Source organism: Lissotriton vulgaris, chromosome 1_1 (assembly GCF_964263255.1).
Source record: "Lissotriton vulgaris chromosome 1_1, aLisVul1.2, whole genome shotgun sequence".
Classification (NCBI taxonomy): domain Eukaryota; kingdom Metazoa; phylum Chordata; class Amphibia; order Caudata; family Salamandridae; genus Lissotriton; species Lissotriton vulgaris.
In genome coordinates this window covers 2,049,494,498-2,049,516,915 of record NC_141685.1, presented here as the reverse complement: position 1 = coordinate 2,049,516,915, position 22,418 = coordinate 2,049,494,498, and the positions used below count along the sequence as shown (strand labels likewise).

Sequence of the window (22,418 nt, the reverse complement as noted above, 5' to 3'; positions counted from 1 at the left end):
TTCAGTGTTTCAGGGTTTGCCTCACAGAGAGACACAGTGAATGCAGTGCTGTACCCCTTCCGTTCCTGCTGCCTTATGCTATTACTTCGCATAGAGATACAGTGTGCGCAGCGCTGGACCGTGTTTCTTCCACCTCTTGGTTTCTTCTGGCAGACACAGTGCTTGCAGTGCGGACTGCTCTATCCTCCTGCTGCCTCCAGGTCCTATCTCGTACAGCCCTAGTGAGTGCACTTATGTTTCTGGTTTCTGCTCACAGTGAGGGACATTGAATGCAGTCCTGCACTGACAACCAACGCGTCTCTGTGCAAACCGTGCTGCACGAGGCAATGCTGCCGACACTGGCCCCCTGTGCCCGGGCAAGGATTAAGCTCTGGTGCTGTGGCGCCTCCGAGAGGTGGTAATTCACATCAGTGGTAGTGCACTGGAACACTCGTCTTCCTCCAGCAGCCAGCGCCTCCCACTGCACAACGTGCTGCCTGAGGCAGTCCTGCTCACACGAGCCAATCCAGCTGGTGTGCTGTTGTACATCCGGGATGTGGGCATGAACACCAGGGGCAGGGCACTAGGGCAGCCAAGGGGTAGCTGCACACTTGCTCGTATAGCACTGGCGCCAGGAGGGGTCCTCCTCTCCAGAATGGGGTGGCGGGGTCCGTTTGGGGCCTGGGTTCCGGGGGGGTCCTTGATTTCCCATTACAGCTGCAGAAATAACTCTCCCAGCGTGCGTGCCACACATTCAGTGCAGCCCATGTTTAGACCAGGCGGGCAGGGGTTTTCCTTTATAACCGGCCTGTCATGCCGGCGATGCCACTGTTCGCCCACAATTTTCTGTCACGTCCAGGGCTGAGCTTCCAAGGCCTCCAGTCTGTCCAGCAACACTTACTTGAACAAGCATTTACAATACAATAGGTCTCGCATTATTAAAGTTTGAGCTATTGGCCTTGTAAATGACAATGTCTTTTTTTCCTTTGCATCAGTGCGTAAACAAGAACTTTGTACTTATAGTCCATGCTTATGAGAAGCAAGTCTGGCAGTCTCTTGTACTGCCAGCCTTGCTCATCGTAAGCAAGGACTATACGTTCAAAGTGCGTGTTGATGCACCGATTGCAGGTTTTAAAAACAAATGAGTAAAAGGCATTGTCATTTACAATGCCAATAGCTCAAACTTTAATAATGCGAGACCTGCTGCATTGTAAATGCTTGTTAATGATACAATCGAGTTTTTGATCACAATTTCAAAAATGCAAGCTTCAGAAAGTTGGCATTCTTCTGCCCTTAGCCCTCATGTGACCCAGGCCCAACCTGGCCTGGGTCACATGACCTTGGGTAACTGACAGTTGGACTTTGTGAATTCCTCCGACAGTCACACACTAGATGGATTAGCTGTGCTTGAATGGGCCATCTGGGATGGGGACAGAGATGAACACAGCACCAACTGAAGCTGAATAGCCTGTGCTCTGTCTTCACACAAAGGGGCAAACAACCCCACATTGTCTCTGAAGCCAGCTTGGAGCCAGGGCAGGGGTGTCAGGAAATTGTCTAGAAACATCTCCTGTCTTCTAGAATGAGGGCACAAGGGTATAAAAAGGGGAACTCAGTCACCAAGTCTTCCGTACACTTCTGAACCTCTGGATATTTTTCCAGAAAGAAGGACTGCTGAGCTGAAGGACTGCAGCCCTGCTAGATTGCCGCCCTGTTGCCCTACTGCTTTACCTGGGCACAACAAATAGACCTTCATCTGTCCCAGGACCTTCAGAGTGACTCACAAGGTTACCTCGCTGGCCTCCTGTTCAGACTCACAGGGACAAAAAAAGCATCCTCCCTCTTGATCCTGCACCTGGACCCAGCCTGAGGGAGTCCTGACCCTGCAAGTGGTGCCCCTCCAGTCCTAGAACCTAAAAATGTATCAGAGAACCAGGAGGAGACTGGGACAAATTTGCTTGCCTATCCGCCAGAGGTGCATCGCAGCTCGGATTGATTTTGCGGATTCTCCTGCCAGTTCTTTCCTGCAGTAGCAAATCCTTTACTCCAGTCATTTGCCAAAGGGGTATCCATCCTCGTGGAACTGTCTTCAGCTTCAGCACTCTGTCTTGTCCTGCCTGAGATTTTTAGACTTCCATTTCAGAGCCGAAGTTTGAATCTAGAAATCTTCACTGTGGCTTCGACCCAAGGCTACACAATGAAGATGCTCCCTCCTCGAACACCTCCTGCAGCCATGCACCACTGAATTTTACCTTCTCAGAACATTTTTTCAGAACTTTTTTAAGACTGAAGGTAAGCGCAGATGAAGCCCAAACCACTTCTTGTATCCTAATCGCTCTCCATTGTGGTCGGTCAGATTTTTTTACTTTGACCCAGTCACGCACGACAAGATGACTTTCATTAATGCTTTAATCTTTTATGCATTTGTTTTTGCAAAAAAAATAATAATCAATCATAGCTTCGGTTCTACTGATTGAATTTTTGTCAAATAATTTATTAAAATGTACTCTCGTTTTCTACATTAGTTTAATTTGTGCCTGTGCTATGTTAAGCAATGTGATTGTTGAAAGCCCTCGGAAGTGGCATTGAAGTAGGTCTCATCTGCTTTGCATGTAAATGCAATCTTCAAAGCCTGATCACAGGATGTAATTTTTCTTGAGAGAATAGCTAATGGTCTGCGGAGCCATGCTGAAGACTTTCAATATGGAACTCCTTGTGATCTACACTACTATGAGAAATTCTTGTGTAATCAATAACCCAAACATTACAATCAGGTCTAAAAGGGCACCATTGACTCCTATCCCTGAACTGAGGGGGACCAAGGATAGCTGCAGAGACATTTCACAAAAGCAGGTGCGGTTTAGAAATCTGATGAGTTGGTAAATGTGTAAATTGCTGCTACTTAAGCAAGGGTCCAAGACTATTATTTATAATTCACAATACTCTATCATTGATGTAGTATAATTATAAAGGCACAAAAGATCATAGGCAAACAAAGAAAAAGTAGAGAAACCACTTCCAAAGGTGGACTGATATTTTAAGTTTATTCAGTCACACAAACAAATATTTTGTTGATGTAATGTACAATGCTTTTACATAACATCAACGAAATATTTGTTTGTGTGACTGAATAAACTGAAAATATCAGTCCACCTTTGGAAGTGGATTCTCTACTTTTCCTTTGTATGCCTATGATTTTTTGTGCCTTTATAATTATACAACGTCAATGTTAGAGTATTGTGAATTATAAATAATAGTCTTGGACCATTGTTTTTCTGCACCGAACAATACCCAGGCCCATTTGACTTTACGGGAACCCCATTTTTGATAATGGCGTTAATTGAGCAAGGGCATTAGTCGAGTACACTCACTATAATTGATTTAGGAGTGGATTCTGTTGCCAGATCACCAGGGCTATGCCTCCTTAGACCAAGTAATCATCAATTCAAGCAGAGTCTATCCTTGAGCCTTAATTCGTAGTACGCAGGACATCTAGATATTTTCAGATAAGTGTCAGGCACAAGACACAAAGAACGTACAATTTGATACATCATAATCCTTATCCCTATAACCTAGTTGCAATCAACAACAAAATGGCATTATCTTTTAATACCATTTATCAATCATTGTTAGGTGTCATGATGGTTCAATTATCACCGAACTGTGTCTGTGGCTGGGGGACCAAATTCAGGTAACCTCTATGTTTCAAGATCATAATTTCACAGCCTTTTCCTTTGCTAGTTAAAGTCCCTTTTGCCATTTCAATTGCAGTGGGGAGAAAGCATATTTTGTATCAGAGAATTGTGTCAAAGTGCTGGTTGAAGAATAGTGATATAATGTTTATTATTACTGACTATTAGGCTGTTGTGGTCTTTAAGGAATGAGGAGGATGTGGTACCTAACAACTGTGAGAATGGCTGTATTTTAGTTTTAGTTTCTCACAGATAAGTGCAAGAAAACCCTGATCTGCAGGAGGGCCTTTGTACTGCTAACTGTATTAGCTAGTAACAGACTGTCATACTGTGGAATAAATTGCCTTTGGTCATTTATCTTCATAAGCAGGGTGTGCACAAATGGAGGATTATGAAATGAAAGTTTTTTAAGTTTTTCTTCTGGAATCGTAGTGTTTGCCTTTGGTGGGACTGGTCAATAGAGGACATTTTTTAATGTACAAAGTCTTCATAATGAAAAGTCTCTATCTTATATTGAGCTTCTACGGGTTCATTAAATATGGATATGTTTCTCTAATGTGCAGAAAGCTGTTTTTGTTGCTTGCATAGTTATAGGGTTTCCTATAAAAAATGTGTGAGTTTAGCAGTAGATGTTGTTAAGGTGACTGGGCTATTATTGGATGCTAATGTGAATCTTAAGGAGATGGAGTCACAGTGTTTTGTCTTTTCACCAGTATTGTCAAACTGCATATTCAGGTTGTATTTGTTTATTGTGTTGACAGCCAAGGAGTTGTGAAAGTGATACTGTCAACTGTGATATTCTGGATGAATGGAAATACAAGTTGTAGATCATTTACTCCGTTGGGGGCAGCAGGAAAGCAGTGCTCCACCAGAGATGACAAAGGCCTTGATTTTGAGTTTGGTGGACAGGATGCTCTTCCACAAACCAGCAGTGTGCACATCCCAATTAAAGTAAGGCATACCGTCATCTTTTGATGGCTGTATCACTGTCAGTTGTGCTGTTGGAAAGTTTAAATCGACAGACCGACAGAGAAGTAGCCATCAGATTAAGATCCGAGCACTCGCCCTATTTAGAGCGAATGTCTGATGTATTTCTTTCTTCTTTTATCTGCCAGGTAAAAACTGGTGTTCTTTACTAGAAAAAAAATTACCACCAAAGCATGGGAGAAAACACTCATGGAGTAGGAGCATTAGTGTTTTATTTTTCAACAAACTCTGGCTTTAGGAGTTTGTTTTGGAAAAACAAAAAGGTTTGGAGCTCCGCTGTCTGAAAAATGGTAGCCATGCTGTAAAACTACAGTCTCTTCAGAGGACTGCAAATCCTCTGAAGGTCCAGAGCTCACACCTGGGTGGGCAGTCATTTATAAGTATGTCAGACTTCTGTACGTCAGGGTGGCAGGAGTAATGTCCTCCACCACCCTCACAGAGTAAAGACCACAAAGGTCCAGAAACGGCTCAAAGTCTATTCCGTAATGGACAATAGTTTTTCTGCTCAGTGTAGGAAGCTGTGAGTAATACGTTCTCTCTTTGCAAAGGACGGCAAAAAGGTGTGCACTGAAAGAAATGCCCAGGGTGTTGTGCAGGGCAATGGCTGCTAAAACACTATGATTATATGAGGGATGCACTACTTTAAGTGGGATACTATGTTATGCAATGCATGCATACCATTGCATAACCCTTGCATAAGATGGTTATGCAATGGTAAGATGTTTAGAGGTACACCAATGCAAATGTGGATTACAGACATGTCAAGGGAATATTACAGTGATGATGGCTGTATGATCTACTGCCAATGTGCTCCTTATGTGTCCCTTGTATCCTGTGGATTGGTTCTACAACCAGAAGTAGGTGACTTGGTGTTTCATTGATGTGAGATCTCCTCACTGCTTTACAGTTCCGAACAGGTGTAGATTAACGGATCACTTACTAGTTATATCTTTTTCAGGCATTTAGCAGATTCAGCAGGAGTAAGAAGTCAATTTCCCAGCAACCATAATAAGAAAAATCATCACACTGCGACATGTGATATCATTGGCTTGCACCATACTGATGTAAGGGCACCCGTGACTTGGGTACCCGGAGCACTTCTTTCAATTCATGAAAGACAGAGCTTGCTCTGCGTTAGTTAATCTTTGTTTGCTCTTTGGCATTTGGACTTGACCCTTTTCTGGTTCATTTCCTTATCCTTGAACACATTTCCGTTCTCTTGGATTGCATATTAATGTTGTGAAAACACAGGAATTATAATATATGAAGGGATTAGGGGAATTAATCTTGGCACTGTTTGGATTGTACAAATATCCTTACCTGTTTTGCTTTCTTTGGAGTTTAGAAATTACGTTACCCTTTTGTTCCTGTTAAATTGTAACATACACCTTTGGACAAATGATTTCTAGTCAGCTTGTGAATTTAGTGGCCCTTCTCCCAGCACCCTCATAAGAAGTTTATTAACAGAAGTGTTGAAGATTAGATAGGTCTAAGGGGTTCTCTCCACATATTGTTTAGTTCATCTATGGCTTAATCCCCTGAAACTTTACATGGGCCCAACGCCCTTTACTGAAAGAACAGAGAACAGATTGAGGACTGTTTATAAGATTATCAATTAACAACTATCTGGCCATCCTGTCAAGAAGGAAAGCCTGGTGGGAGGTGGTACTTTGAAGAGTATGATAAAGTGACAGAGAAGTGTGTTATTGATAGCTGTAAGCAAAACATGTCGGCAGTGATACTAATACAAACATGCAAGTAGAGGAAGTCATCCCATGCGTTGAATCTTGACTTGCTGCAATACATTCTTCTCTAGTGCTCTGTTCCTTGCTGATCAGCCAGGGTGAGTATGATGTCTTGGAATGTTGGTGGGTGCCTGGTTGAGTGAGATCAGTTGGTGAGAGTGGTTTGAGCAGCATGGCGGCTGTTCCTGGTGGGGCGTACTTTCCACTTTACCAGTTACTTCGAAACAACTGTAACTGTGTTTTAGTAACCTTTCTCATAACCTACTGCCTTCTGGATTATCTACATGCAAGAGTGCTACTTACATTACACTACCATGCCCGATTATGAGGCAAATGATCAACCTGAATAGCAGACCTTTTATTAATGCTTATCTTAACATCCGTTTTAGGATAAATTAGCTCATAGCGGATTATTGTTACACCTTACCTGGGTGGAGAAAATAGCTCTTTTCATGGTAGATAAGTCATCACGATCAAGAATCTTGTTCCACTCGGGAATTTCTCCTCTGTAGAAAGAGAAATTATATGAAATTCCATTGATACCATTTATATCTGTCTTACAGCTAAAACGCCAACTATGATCCGTGTTGCACAATGCTCCTACCCGAACCTCTTTATAAAGTACTTCTAGTTCTCATGATGCTCTGTAACCCCCTTACCATCCTCCACATTGATCATCGCTGTGAAAAAGCCACTAAGCATCATGAGTGCCACAGAAAACAGTATAAAATATCCCTGGCTGACTAAGGAAAGGCAAATAACAGGCAGATGGGTGAGTTAGGCCCCGAGAATGCTCGTTTTCCTCTCCTATGTCTTATATATGAACCTATGTAGCAATCGGTGTCCCACAGTTACGTTTGGTAGTTAACCTGGTTTAATTCACTTTTTAGAACTAACTTGAAATCAATCGATCCCCCTTGCTTTCCTTTTGTTTTTTCACGTTTTGGATGATGGCATATTTTCCATGGAGCCACGGAGGCCCATCTGAGCAGGATTAGAACAATGGAATAACCAAGAAATTGATTTAAGATGGAATGAAGTATCACTTCTGCCTCCCCTCAATTCTCTAGCATTCAAACTGACCATGGTAATTCTATCAAGTGCTGCATGCCTCCCTCAAATACTCAGTCTCCAAAGATTTCTCATGCATAGGATCATCTATTCTTCATTCCTTCTGCTGTCTCCGTGAGCAGTGATAATAGAAAACAGACAGGACCACTGAAAACATATTTTCACATTTTTCCACGTTCCCCGCTCACAAAGCATCTCACTTAAGTATGCTATCCAAAGTTATGTACAATCTAGTTTCTATTAATTTTCTTCTTACACCATACCTGTGTATTATAATCATTGCGTAGGTCTTTGATAACTAACAATCATCTCAAAAGTAACTCCTCGGTCCTTTCAGTCCATTTATAGTTCTCCCCTTAATTCTTATATTATTTCTTGTTTTGCTGTGGATCGTTTTTCTACTTTCTTCCAAGTCTATGAAGTGGAACTTCCACACAAGAGTAACTCTAGTGCTACTCTGTGCTCCACGATCTAATTCTTTATATTCATCAATCTATCTTCTGCCTCCTCTTTGTTTCCTATACAAGCTTTCTTTTATTTGAACTGTTTGCTGCCTCTTTTAAAAACTCTGCTCGCCCTCTCAACAGAAAAAAAAAACTAAATTCCTTCGCACCAGCTTTCATCCTAGTGTTGCATTCATCTCACTATCATGATGTTTTGAATGTTTATAGAATCTTGATCTTCTTTCCCTTTCAAATATATTTTATTTATTTATTTATTTATTTATTTTAGGTTTTTATAGAGCGCGTAGTCACCCAAGAGTATCCCAGCGCTAAACCTCGTGGTCCTGATGGATGAAAGTGCGGGGGTGAAAGTGATTTAAGGGAAAAGAAAGGTTTTGAGAGATTTCCTGAAGCGCAGGAGGTTAGGTTCTGATCTAAGTTTCAAGGGGAGCGCGTTCCATTGTTTCGCTGTGTGGACTGAGAAGCGGCGGCCTCCTGCGCGGGCCTTTTTCACCCTGGGAACCACAATAAGGTTTTCATGGTCCGATCGAAGCGCTCTTGTAGGTCTGTAGGGTGTGATACAGTTGTTGAGGATTGGTGGACCTGCTTTGTGAAGTACTTTGTGAGCCAGGCATAGGGCCTTGAATATCACTCTTTCCCTGATCGGAAGCCAGTGTAGTTTTTTCAGTGCGGGTTTGGCTGAAGTTCTGGCTGGGGTATTCGTGAGCAGCTGGGCAGCGGCATTCTGGGTTTTCTGTAGTATTTGGAGAGTGGTTTCCGGGGCTCCTAAGTAAATGGCGTTGCTGTAGTCCAACCTGGACACAATTAGGCCTTGGATCAGCAGTAGTCGGTACTGGAAAGGGAGTAGGGAGAGCACCTTTCTACATGATCTTAATAGGCCGTAACAGATGCCGGCCGTTTTCCTTGCCTGCGTTCTGAAGGTGAGATCTTTCTCTAACCATACTCCCAAACTCTTAACTTCCGTCTTATGGGAAGGGGGTTCACCCATACAGACTGGCCAGATGTTTGGGGGTAGATTCAGTGTTTTTTGACCTAGGAGAAGAATCTCCGTTTTTGACCCATTTAATTTCAGGGCTGAGTCGCTCATCCATTGATGTATATTGGAGAGGCAGTCATGAAGATTGGAAGGCTCTTGCTTGGGGTGAGAAAGAGTTACCACCAGCTGTGTATCGTCAGCATAACTGACGATGGTGACTCCAAATGGGGAGACCAACTCCTCCAGTGGGGCCATGTACACGTTAAATAACGTGGGGCTTAGTGATGAGCCCTGTGGCACACCACACCGGAGGGGGATGGCGGGGGTGCGGCCTTCACATTCCCAGACTTAGAAAGAGCGTTGGCAAAGAAAGGACGAGAGCCATTTCAGCACTGTATCTTTCACTCCGATGTTTTCTAGGCGTTGGGTTAAGACCTGGTGGCTGACAGTGTCGAAGGCCGCGCTCAAATCCAGGAGGACCACTGCCACTGATCCTCCTGTATCGAGAATTTCTCTGGTCTTCTCCACTGCTGCGAGTAGAGCTGTGTCAGTGCCCTAACCTGGTCAAAAACCCGTCTGGGAGTTCTTAAGGAGATGGCTGGTTTCCAGGAAGTGAGACAGTTTTTTATTTACAAGTTTCTCTGCGACCTTACCAATCCAAGGGAGGAGAGAGATCGGTCTATAATTTGATAGATCCTCAGGGTCTAGTGATGGTTTCTTAAGAAGCCCTTTTACGACCGCCTCCTTCCAACTCAAAGGGACTTCACCTTGGGCTAATGAGGTGTTGATTAGGGCAGTCAGCGGGGGCACTATGGTATGGGTGATATCTTTGAGAAATCTTATGGGTACTGGGTCACTGGGGGCGCCACTCTTGATTGAAGCAAATGTTGCTGCAACCTCCTCCATGGTGACCGGGCCGAATAACGCCAGATGGGGTGTCGGGTTTCGCGGAGGAATTCCCCTGTAAGGGAGGTAGGTCCTTAACTTTTCCAGTGGTGTCTGTTTTAGCAGCGGGAAGGGAGGCAAGGATTTTTTAAATTTTTTCGTCAAAAAAGGTGGCTAGATTGACACATTTTTCTTCGGCTGCTTTGGGGTCCATAGGTTTTTGTGGGGGGTCAGGGACATGGAGGAGCTCTTTAAGGATAAGGAAGGTCTCCTTGGCTGAGCAGGAGGAATTCTTTATTTTTTCCTCGTAGAAGGCACTTTTGGCATTACGAAGTGCTAGTTTGTACGCTTTCATGGATAACTGAAAAGCGTCTTTTTCCTTCACAGACTTATCTTTCCTCCAAATGCGTTCTGTCCTTTTGCACTCCTTCCTTAATGCGTTCAGGGAAGGTGTATACCATGGAGCTGGGTTGATCCTTTTGATGTGTTTAAGGGTGCTGGTTAGTGGGACAAGGCTGTCTAGGGAGTGGGTGAGCCAACCGTTAAATTCTCTATCCGCCGTGTTGGGATCCGAGGAGAGAGGTGCAGTGGATTCTCTTAACTTAGCTTCCCATTCCTCTGGTATCAGCTTGTGCCACCGTCTCCCGAGTGTCCTGGTTTTCTGTGTTAGAGCCGGGGTGGTTTGGAGGTACCAATACATGGGGACCAGTAAGTGGTCTGTCCATGGGAGGGGGGTGGGATCTTGGGTTTTAAAGTTCCTGATATTCGTAAAGATCGGGTCCAAAAGCTGGCCTTTCTCATGGGTAGCTTTTGAGTTCTGAAGATGTAGGTCAACTGATGCAAGATCTGCTAGTAGGTTAGCTGCGGTGTTATCCGCAGGGTCCAGGAAATGCAGATTAAGATCCCCTAGGAGGAGAAAATTGGAGGCAGTGATTGCTTTTAGTGTGATGTGATCCATCAAGGTGCAGGAGAATTCCCCTAGTGGGCCTGGCGGTCGGTACACTAGTAGTCCCGACAGTGAGATTGCTGGCGAGATCTGGAAAATGAAGTTGCAGTTTTCACAGTCTTTGACAATTCCACTGTCGATTCTGCAAGTGATGTAATCTTTGTAAAGTATGGCTAGCCCGCCGCCTCTGCCGACCGGTCTATTCAAAGAGCAAATTTGATAACCTGGTGGGACTGCATTGACCATGTCGAAGTCACTGTTTGGTGTCATCCATGTCTCTGTCAGAAACAGTATGTCCAGCATAGAATTCTGGACGAGGATATTTATCTCATGAGCATGTCTTACAAGAGACCTGCAATTCAGAAGGCCGAATCGAAGTGCTTGGCCGCGTTCCGTTTCCTCTGTCGGATTGCAGAGGGTGCAGCCCGTTAAAGGGGTGTCTTCCTTGAGGATGTACTTACACTTGGGATGTTTATTCGTGTTCCAAGCTCGAAGCGTATCTTGGGTGTAGGTTATGCGCCTTTGAGAGTCGGGCATAGTGTCTAGGCCTAAGGCCGTCTGGGCCCGGACGGGCCCAGACGGGCTTGCCTTTGGCGCGCCTTCGGCGCGCTGACGGCGCGCCCGCTGCGCGTCCGGTGGTTGCACATCTTTTGAGGGGTGGAAAAGGGGCGTGTGGGCGTGGCCTAAGGGTAGGCGTGGCCTCGTCCCTCGCCGTCAATGGCAGCTGGATTTGTTTGTTTTTGGGGTGTTCGCTACAGCGATAACTCCGCTGTGTAGGCGATTCTAGATCAAGCTCTGGTGGTGACAGAAGGGTGAGTGCAGGTTAAAAATCAAGTATTCAGGTATTGCGTGACACAAGAAATAACAATTTTAAAAACAGGTCAGCTCCCGGCTTCCGCCTCAGGAGTGTGCGAGGTTCTGGTACAACGCGCTTTCAATCAGCGTTTTATACACAGGTGGGCGTGTGGGCGTGGCCTAAGGGTAGGCGTGGCCTCGTCCCTCGCCGTCAATGGCGGCTGGATTTGTTTGTTTTTGGGGTGTTCGCTACAGCGATAAATTCGCTGTGTAGGCGATTCTAGATCAAGCTCTGGTGGTGCCAGAAGGGTGAGTGCAGGTTAAAAATCAAGTATTCAGGTATTGCGTGACACAAGAAATAACAATTTTAAAAACAGGTCAGCTCCCGGCTTCCGCCTCAGGAGTGTGCGAGGTTCTGGTACAACGCGCTTTCAATCAGCGTTTTATACTCAGGTGGGCGTGTGGGCGTGGCCTAAGGGTAGGCGTGGCCTCGTCCCTCGCCGTCAATGGCGGCTGGATTTGTTTGTTTTTGGGGTGTTCGCTACAGCGATAAATCCGCTGTGTAGGCAATTCTAGATCAAGCTCTGGTGGTGCCGGAAGGGTGAGTGCAGGTTAAAAATCAAGTATTCAGGTATTGCGTGACACAAGAAATAACAATTTTAAAAACAGGTCAGCTCCCGGCTTCCGCCTCAGGAGTGTGCGAGGTTCTGGTACAACGCGCTTTCAATCAGCGTTTTATACTCAGGTGGGCGTGTGGGCATGGCCTAAGGGTAGGCGTGGCCTCGTCCCTCGCCGTCAATGGCGGCTGGATTTGTTTGTTTTTGGGGTGTTCGCTACAGCGATAAATCCGCTGTGTAGGCGATTCTAGATCAAGCTCTGGTGGTGCCAGAAGGGTGAGTGCAGGTTAAAAATCAAGTATTCAGGTATTGCGTGACACAAGAAATAACAATTTTAAAAACAGGTCAGCTCCCGGCTTCCGCCTCAGGAGTGTGCGAGGTTCTGGTACAACGCGCTTTCAATCAGCGTTTTATACTCAGGTGGGCGTGTGGGCGTGGCCTAAGGGTAGGCGTGGCCTCGTCCCTCGCCGTCAATGGCAGCTGGATTTGTTTGTTTTTGGGGTGTTCGCTACAGCGATAAATCCGCTGTGTAGGCGATTCTAGATCAAGCTCTGGTGGTGCCAGAAGGGTGAGTGCAGGTTAAAAATCAAGTATTCAGGTATTGCGTGACACAAGAAATAACAATTTTAAAAACAGGTCAGCTCCCGGCTTCCACCTCAGGAGTGTGCGAGGTTCTGGTACAAAGCGCTTTCAATCAGCGTTTTATACTCAGGTGGGCGTGTGGGCGTGGCCTAAGGGTAGGCGTGGCCTCGTCCCTCGCCGTCAATGGCGGCTGGATTTGTTTGTTTTTGGGGTGTTCGCTACAGCGATAAATCCGCTGTGTAGGCGATTCTAGATCAAGCTCTGGTGGTGCCAGAAGGGTGAGTGCAGGTTAAAAATCAAGTATTCAGGTATTGCGTGACACAAGAAATAACAATTTTAAAAACAGGTCAGCTCCCGGCTTCTGCCTCAGGAGTGTGCGAGGTTCTGGTACAACGCGCTTTCAATCAGCGTTTTATACACAGGTGGGCGTGTGGGCGTGGCCTAAGGGTAGGCGTGGCCTCCTCCCTCGCCGTCAATGGCGGCTGGATTTGTTTGTTTTTGGGGTGTTCGCTACAGCGATAAATTCGCTGTGTAGGCGATTCTAGATCAAGCTCTGGTGGTGCCAGAAGGGTGAGTGCAGGTTAAAAATCAAGTATTCAGGTATTGCGTGACACAAGAAATAACAATTTTAAAAACAGGTCAGCTCCCGGCTTCCGCCTCAGGAGTGTGCGAGGTTCTGGTACAACGCGCTTTCAATCAGCGTTTTATACTCAGGTGGGCGTGTGGGCGTGGCCTAAGGGTAGGCGTGGCCTCGTCCCTCGCCGTCAATGGCAGCTGGATTTGTTTGTTTTTGGGGTGTTCGCTACAGCGATAAATCCGCTGTGTAGGCGATTCTAGATCAAGCTCTGGTGGTGCCAGAAGGGTGAGTGCAGGTTAAAAATCAAGTATTCAGGTATTGCGTGACACAAGAAATAACAATTTTAAAAACAGGTCAGCTCCCGGCTTCCACCTCAGGAGTGTGCGAGGTTCTGGTACAAAGCGCTTTCAATCAGCATTTTATACTCAGGTGGGCGTGTGGGCGTGGCCTAAGGGTAGGCGTGGCCTCGTCCCTCGCCGTCAATGGCGGCTGGATTTGTTTGTTTTTGGGGTGTTCGCTACAGCGATAAATCCGCTGTGTAGGCGATTCTAGATCAAGCTCTGGTGGTGCCAGAAGGGTGAGTGCAGGTTAAAAATCAAGTATTCAGGTATTGCGTGACACAAGAAATAACAATTTTAAAAACAGGTCAGCTCCCGGCTTCTGCCTCAGGAGTGTGCGAGGTTCTGGTACAACGCGCTTTCAATCAGCGTTTTATACACAGGTGGGCGTGTGGGCGTGGCCTAAGGGTAGGCGTGGCCTCGTCCCTCGCCGTCAATGGCGGCTGGATTTGTTTGTTTTTGGGGTGTTCGCTACAGCGATGAATTCGCTGTGTAGGCGATTCTAGATCAAGCTCTGGTGGTGCCAGAAGGGTGAGTGCAGGTTAAAAATCAAGTATTCAGGTATTGCGTGACACAAGAAATAACAATTTTAAAAACAGGTCAGCTCCCGGCTTCCGCCTCAGGAGTGTGCGAGGTTCTGGTACAACGCGCTTTCAATCAGCGTTTTATACTCAGGTGGGCGTGTGGGCGTGGCCTAAGGGTAGGCGTGGCCTCGTCCCTCGCCGTCAATGGCGGCTGGATTTGTTTGTTTTTGGGGTGTTCGCTACAGCGATAAATCCGCTGTGTAGGCGATTCTAGATCAAGCTCTGGTGGTGCCAGAAGGGTGAGTGCAGGTTAAAAATCAAGTATTCAGGTATTGCGTGACACAAGAAATAACAATTTTAAAAACAGGTCAGCTCCCGGCTTCCACCTCAGGAGTGTGCGAGGTTCTGGTACAACGCGCTTTCAATCAGCGTTTTATACTCAGGTGGGCGTGTGGGCAGGGCCTAAGGGTAGGCCTGGCCTCGTCCCTCGCCGTCAATGGCGGCTGGATTTGTTTGTTTTTGGGGTGTTCGCTACAGCGATAAATCCGCTGTGTAGGGGATTCTAGATCAAGCTCTGGTGGTGCCAGAAGGGTGAGTGCAGGTTAAAAATCAAGTATTCAGGTATTGCGTGACACAAGAAATAACAATTTTAAAAACAGGTCAGCTCCCGGCTTCCGCCTCAGGAGTGTGCGAGGTTCTGGTACAACGCGCTTTCAATCAGCGTTTTATACACAGGTGGGCGTGTGGGCGTGGCCTAAGGGTAGGCGTGGCCTCGTCCCTCGCCGTCAATGGCGGCTGGATTTGTTTGTTTTTGGGGTGTTCGCTACAGCGATCAATTCGCTGTGTAGGCGATTCTAGATCAAGCTCTGGTGGTGCCAGAAGGGTGAGTGCAGGTTAAAAATCAAGTATTCAGGTATTGCGTGACACAAGAAATAACAATTTTAAAAACAGGTCAGCTCCCGGCTTCCGCCTCAGGAGTGTGCGAGGTTCTGGTACAACGCGCTTTCAATCAGCGTTTTATACTCAGGTGGGCGTGTGGGCGTGGCCTAAGGGTAGGCGTGGCCTCGTCCCTCGCCGTCAATGGCAGCTGGATTTGTTTGTTTTTGGGGTGTTCGCTACAGCGATAAATCCGCTGTGTAGGCGATTCTAGATCAAGCTCTGGTGGTGCCAGAAGGGTGAGTGCAGGTTAAAAATCAAGTATTCAGGTATTGCGTGACACAAGAAATAACAATTTTAAAAACAGGTCAGCTCCCGGCTTCCACCTCAGGAGTGTGCGAGGTTCTGGTACAACGCGCTTTCAATCAGCGTTTTATACTCAGGTGGGCGTGTGGGCATGGCCTAAGGGTAGGCGTGGCCTCGTCCCTCGCCGTCAATGGCGGCTGGATTTGTTTGTTTTTGGGGTGTTCGCTACAGCGATAAATCCACTGTGTAGGCGATTCTAGATCAAGCTCTGGTGGTGCCAGAAGGGTGAGTGCAGGTTAAAAACTCAAGTATTCAGGTATTGCGTGACACAAGAAATAACAATTTTAAAAACAGGTCAGCTCCCGGCTTCCGCCTCAGGAGTGTGCGAGGTTCTGGTACAACGCGCTTTCAATCAGCGTTTTATACTCAGGCGGGCGTGTGGGCGTGGCCTAAGGGTAGGCGTGGCCTCGTCCCTCGCCGTCAATGGCAGCTGGATTTGTTTGTTTTTGGGGTGTTCGCTACAGCGATAAATCCGCTGTGTAGGCGATTCTAGATCAAGCTCTGGTGGTGCCAGAAGGGTGAGTGCAGGTTAAAAATCAAGTATTCAGGTATTGCGTGACACAAGAAATAACAATTTTAAAAACAGGTCAGCTCCCGGCTTCCACCTCAGGAGTGTGCGAGGTTCTGGTACAAAGCGCTTTCAATCAGCATTTTATACTCAGGTGGGCGTGTGGGCGTGGCCTAAGGGTAGGCATGGCCTCGTCCCTCGCCGTCAATGGCGGCTGGATTTGTTTGTTTTTGGGGTGTTCGCTACAGCGATAAATCCGCTGTGTAGGCGATTCTAGATCAAGCTCTGGTGGTGCCAGAAGGGTGAGTGCAGGTTAAAAATCAAGTATTCAGGTATTGCGTGACACAAGAAATAACAATTTTAAAAACAGGTCAGCTCCCGGCTTCTGCCTCAGGAGTGTGCGAGGTTCTGGTACAACGCGCTTTCAATCAGCGTTTTATACACAGGTGGGCGTGTGGGCGTGGCCTAAGGGTAGGCGTGGCCTCGTCCCTCGCCGTCAATGGCGGCTGGATTTGTTTGTTTTTGGGGTGTTCGCTACAGCGATGAATTCGCTGTGTAGGCGATTCTAGATCAAGCTCTGGTGGTGCCAGAAGGGTGAGTGCAGGTTAAAAATCAAGTATTCAGGTATTGCGTGACACAAGAAATAACAATTTTAAAAACAGGTCAGCTCCCGGCTTCCGCCTCAGGAGTGTGCGAGGTTCTGGTACAACGCGCTTTCAATCAGCGTTTTATACTCAGGTGGGCGTGTGGGCGTGGCCTAAGGGTAGGCGTGGCCTCGTCCCTCGCCGTCAATGGCGGCTGGATTTGTTTGTTTTTGGGGTGTTCGCTACAGCGATAAATCCGCTGTGTAGGCGATTCTAGATCAAGCTCTGGTGGTGCCAGAAGGGTGAGTGCAGGTTAAAAATCAAGTATTCAGGTATTGCGTGACACAAGAAATAACAATTTTAAAAACAGGTCAGCTCCCGGCTTCCACCTCAGGAGTGTGCGAGGTTCTGGTACAACGCGCTTTCAATCAGCGTTTTATACTCAGGTGGGCGTGTGGGCAGGGCCTAAGGGTAGGCCTGGCCTCGTCCCTCGCCGTCAATGGCGGCTGGATTTGTTTGTTTTTGGGGTGTTCGCTACAGCGATAAATCCGCTGTGTAGGGGATTCTAGATCAAGCTCTGGTGGTGCCAGAAGGGTGAGTGCAGGTTAAAAATCAAGTATTCAGGTATTGCGTGACACAAGAAATAACAATTTTAAAAACAGGTCAGCTCCCGGCTTCCGCCTCAGGAGTGTGCGAGGTTCTGGTACAACGCGCTTTCAATCAGCGTTTTATACACAGGTGGGCGTGTGGGCGTGGCCTAAGGGTAGGCGTGGCCTCGTCCCTCGCCGTCAATGGCGGCTGGATTTGTTTGTTTTTGGGGTGTTCGCTACAGCGATCAATTCGCTGTGTAGGCGATTCTAGATCAAGCTCTGGTGGTGCCAGAAGGGTGAGTGCAGGTTAAAAATCAAGTATTCAGGTATTGCGTGACACAAGAAATAACAATTTTAAAAACAGGTCAGCTCCCGGCTTCCGCCTCAGGAGTGTGCGAGGTTCTGGTACAACGAGCTTTCAATCAGCGTTTTATACTCAGGTGGGCGTGTGGGCGTGGCCTAAGGGTAGGCGTGGCCTCGTCCCTCGCCGTCAATGGCAGCTGGATTTGTTTGTTTTTGGGGTGTTCGCTACAGCGATAAATCCGCTGTGTAGGCGATTCTAGATCAAGCTCTGGTGGTGCCAGAAGGGTGAGTGCAGGTTAAAAATCAAGTATTCAGGTATTGCGTGACACAAGAAATAACAATTTTAAAAACAGGTCAGCTCCCGGCTTCCGCCTCAGGAGTGTGCGAGGTTCTGGTACAACGCGCTTTCAATCAGCGTTTTATACACAGGTGGGCGTGTGGGCGTGGCCTAAGGGTAGGCGTGGCCTCGTCCCTCGCCGTCAATGGCGGCTGGATTTGTTTGTTTTTGGGGTGTTCGCTACAGCGATCAATTCGCTGTGTAGGCGATTCTAGATCAAGCTCTGGTGGTGCCAGAAGGGTGAGTGCAGGTTAAAAATCAAGTATTCAGGTATTGCGTGACACAAGAAATAACAATTTTAAAAACAGGTCAGCTCCCGGCTTCCGCCTCAGGAGTGTGCGAGGTTCTGGTACAACGCGCTTTCAATCAGCGTTTTATACTCAGGTGGGCGTGTGGGCGTGGCCTAAGGGTAGGCGTGGCCTCGTCCCTCGCCGTCAATGGCAGCTGGATTTGTTTGTTTTTGGGGTGTTCGCTACAGCGATAAATCCGCTGTGTAGGCGATTCTAGATCAAGCTCTGGTGGTGCCAGAAGGGTGAGTGCAGGTTAAAAATCAAGTATTCAGGTATTGCGTGACACAAGAAATAACAATTTTAAAAACAGGTCAGCTCCCGGCTTCCACCTCAGGAGTGTGCGAGGTTCTGGTGCAACGCGCTTTCAATCAGCGTTTTATACTCAGGTGGGCGTGTGGGCATGGCCTAAGGGTAGGCGTGGCCTCGTCCCTCGCCGTCAATGGCGGCTGGATTTGTTTGTTTTTGGGGTGTTCGCTACAGCGATAAATCCACTGTGTAGGCGATTCTAGATCAAGCTCTGGTGGTGCCAGAAGGGTGAGTGCAGGTTAAAAATCAAGTATTCAGGTATTGCGTGACACAAGAAATAACAATTTTAAAAACAGGTCAGCTCCCGGCTTCCGCCTCAGGAGTGTGCGAGGTTCTGGTACAACGCGCTTTCAATCAGCGTTTTATACTCAGGCGGGCGTGTGGGCGTGGCCTAAGGGTAGGCGTGGCCTCGTCCCTCGCCGTCAATGGCAGCTGGATTTGTTTGTTTTTGGGGTGTTCGCTACAGCGATAAATCCGCTGTGTAGGCGATTCTAGATCAAGCTCTGGTGGTGCCAGAAGGGTGAGTGCAGGTTAAAAATCAAGTATTCAGGTATTGCGTGACACAAGAAATAACAATTTTAAAAACAGGTCAGCTCCCGGCTTCCACCTCAGGAGTGTGCGAGGTTCTGGTACAAAGCGCTTTCAATCAGCATTTTATACTCAGGTGGGCGTGTGGGCGTGGCCTAAGGGTAGGCGTGGCCTCGTCCCTCGCCGTCAATGGCGGCTGGATTTGTTTGTTTTTGGGGTGTTCGCTACAGCGATAAATCCGCTGTGTAGGCGATTCTAGATCAAGCTCTGGTGGTGCCAGAAGGGTGAGTGCAGGTTAAAAATCAAGTATTCAGGTATTGCGTGACACAAGAAATAACAATTTTAAAAACAGGTCAGCTCCCGGCTTCTGCCTCAGGAGTGTGCGAGGTTCTGGTACAACGCGCTTTCAATCAGCGTTTTATACACAGGTGGGCGTGTGGGCGTGGCCTAAGGGTAGGCGTGGCCTCGTCCCTCGCCGTCAATGGCGGCTGGATTTGTTTGTTTTTGGGGTGTTCGCTACAGCGATGAATTCGCTGTGTAGGCGATTCTAGATCAAGCTCTGGTGGTGCCAGAAGGGTGAGTGCAGGTTAAAAATCAAGTATTCAGGTATTGCGTGACACAAGAAATAACAATTTTAAAAACAGGTCAGCTCCCGGCTTCCGCCTCAGGAGTGTGCGAGGTTCTGGTACAACGCGCTTTCAATCAGCGTTTTATACTCAGGTGGGCGTGTGGGCGTGGCCTAAGGGTAGGCGTGGCCTCGTCCCTCGCCGTCAATGGCGGCTGGATTTGTTTGTTTTTGGGGTGTTCGCTACAGCGATAAATCCGCTGTGTAGGCGATTCTAGATCAAGCTCTGGTGGTGCCAGAAGGGTGAGTGCAGGTTAAAAATCAAGTATTCAGGTATTGCGTGACACAAGAAATAACAATTTTAAAAACAGGTCAGCTCCCGGCTTCCACCTCAGGAGTGTGCGAGGTTCTGGTACAACGCGCTTTCAATCAGCGTTTTATACTCAGGTGGGCGTGTGGGCAGGGCCTAAGGGTAGGCCTGGCCTCGTCCCTCGCCGTCAATGGCGGCTGGATTTGTTTGTTTTTGGGGTGTTCGCTACAGCGATAAATCCGCTGTGTAGGGGATTCTAGATCAAGCTCTGGTGGTGCCAGAAGGGTGAGTGCAGGTTAAAAATCAAGTATTCAGGTATTGCGTGACACAAGAAATAACAATTTTAAAAACAGGTCAGCTCCCGGCTTCCGCCTCAGGAGTGTGCGAGGTTCTGGTACAACGCGCTTTCAATCAGCGTTTTATACACAGGTGGGCGTGTGGGCGTGGCCTAAGGGTAGGCGTGGCCTCGTCCCTCGCCGTCAATGGCGGCTGGATTTGTTTGTTTTTGGGGTGTTCGCTACAGCGATCAATTCGCTGTGTAGGCGATTCTAGATCAAGCTCTGGTGGTGCCAGAAGGGTGAGTGCAGGTTAAAAATCAAGTATTCAGGTATTGCGTGACACAAGAAATAACAATTTTAAAAACAGGTCAGCTCCCGGCTTCCGCCTCAGGAGTGTGCGAGGTTCTGGTACAACGCGCTTTCAATCAGCGTTTTATACTCAGGTGGGCGTGTGGGCGTGGCCTAAGGGTAGGCGTGGCCTCGTCCCTCGCCGTCAATGGCAGCTGGATTTGTTTGTTTTTGGGGTGTTCGCTACAGCGATAAATCCGCTGTGTAGGCGATTCTAGATCAAGCTCTGGTGGTGCCAGAAGGGTGAGTGCAGGTTAAAAATCAAGTATTCAGGTATTGCGTGACACAAGAAATAACAATTTTAAAAACAGGTCAGCTCCCGGCTTCCACCTCAGGAGTGTGCGAGGTTCTGGTACAACGCGCTTTCAATCAGCGTTTTATACTCAGGTGGGCGTTTGGGCATGGCCTAAGGGTAGGCGTGGCCTCGTCCCTCGCCGTCAATGGCGGCTGGATTTGTTTGTTTTTGGGGTGTTCGCTACAGCGATAAATCCGCTGTGTAGGCGATTCTAGATCAAGCTCTGGTGGTGCCAGAAGGGTGAGTGCAGGTTAAAAATCAAGTATTCAGGTATTGCGTGACACAAGAAATAACAATTTTAAAAACAGGTCAGCTCCCGGCTTCCGCCTCAGGAGTGTGCGAGGTTCTGGTACAACGCGCTTTCAATCAGCGTTTTATACTCAGGCGGGCGTGTGGGCGTGGCCTAAGGGTAGGCGTGGCCTCGTCCCTCGCCGTCAATGGCAGCTGGATTTGTTTGTTTTTGGGGTGTTCGCTACAGCGATAAATCCGCTGTGTAGGCGATTCTAGATCAAGCTCTGGTGGTGCCAGAAGGGTGAGTGCAGGTTAAAAATCAAGTATTCAGGTATTGCGTGACACAAGAAATAACAATTTTAAAAACAGGTCAGCTCCCGGCTTCCGCCTCAGGAGTGTGCTTCCGCCTCAGTTTTGAACCTTGCCATGCATAAGCCATGGAACTGCCCTTCTTGGCTCTAATATCTTCATTTCAGCAGGGCATTTCAACTCTTAATTTCTTATCTAGTTATCCTCTTCTTCATTTTGTAAGGTTTGGAACCATTATTAAACATTTCTTCTATCGTTTACATCACCTATTCTTGTCATAAAGCTATATTTTATTGTTACACTTCTACTTTAGCCTCTAATATCTCATTTCAGCTTTCAACTCACTCAAACACAGTTGTTTTTTATTATGTTTTTTATCTGGTCAGTTCAAGGTTCTTTATTTTTTGACAACTCCTGTTTAAAGATCGTTTTTAAAGTATTAATAAGCTGGAGGAACTGATAAAGACTTTTGCACAGCAGTCCTGGGGGATTTAAAAAAATGGATAATAAATAAAAAAATATTTCTAAAAATCCTATTTACAGTACTAGTAAACCACAAGTGGGCACTTCCAGCCAGTCTTTCAGCATGGAAATTAAGATCCAATGGTACAAACTACAGATGAATTGCATCATGACGCAAACACACAAAATGTACTGTCCTTAAGGAGTAATTCTGATGCTGCAGTGAAGGCTTGTACTATTTCAGATCAATTTTCAACAGTTAGTCAGGAGAAAAGAGAAGCTAATCAGTTAAACATGTCTGCCCTCAGCTTCCCCAAGACTGCACACCATATGCTGTAGTTCTGAAGGAGGTTAAAAAATCTTCATACTGGCTCAAAAAGTACTCGAGTGGGCATGATCTATTGCCAGCAATTCTTTAAGTGAGAACTCCCTGGTAGGTAATTGTACAAAGGAATCTTCAGGTGATAGTGTGATAGTGAGTTGTAGAAGACCTTTTATTGTAAGACCTAGTCTTCATTTTCCTCAGCCGTTGGCCTCGCTACCTGGCTCTAATCAAGCCCTGTCACTATGGTATTTCTAACAACCAAAATGTGTGCCCATCACCCCTTTCCTTTGGCCGATATCACAGATGAATCGAATTCTAGGTTGGTATATATTATTGAAGCTAGGAACAGCTATGAAGCCCTAATATTATTATATATAATATATTTTATTAGCAACTTATATTTTTGGGTGCACCCAATAACACATTTGC

The 22,418-nt window shown here is 46.8% G+C and overlaps 1 protein-coding gene across 3 annotated transcripts in view; it reads right to left on the bottom strand.

Moving 5' to 3' along the window:
* The window catches only part of GYS2 (glycogen synthase 2), a 610,704-nt gene that overhangs the window by 169,557 nt on the left and 418,729 nt on the right, over window positions 1–22,418 (bottom strand). For all 3 annotated transcript variants that reach the window (XM_086920470.1, XM_086920476.1, XM_086920482.1), the window contains one exon: window positions 6,831–6,909. In XM_086920470.1, the coding sequence (XP_086776596.1) occupies window positions 6,831–6,909 (79 nt within the window). The remainder of the gene's footprint in view (window positions 1–6,830; window positions 6,910–22,418) is intronic.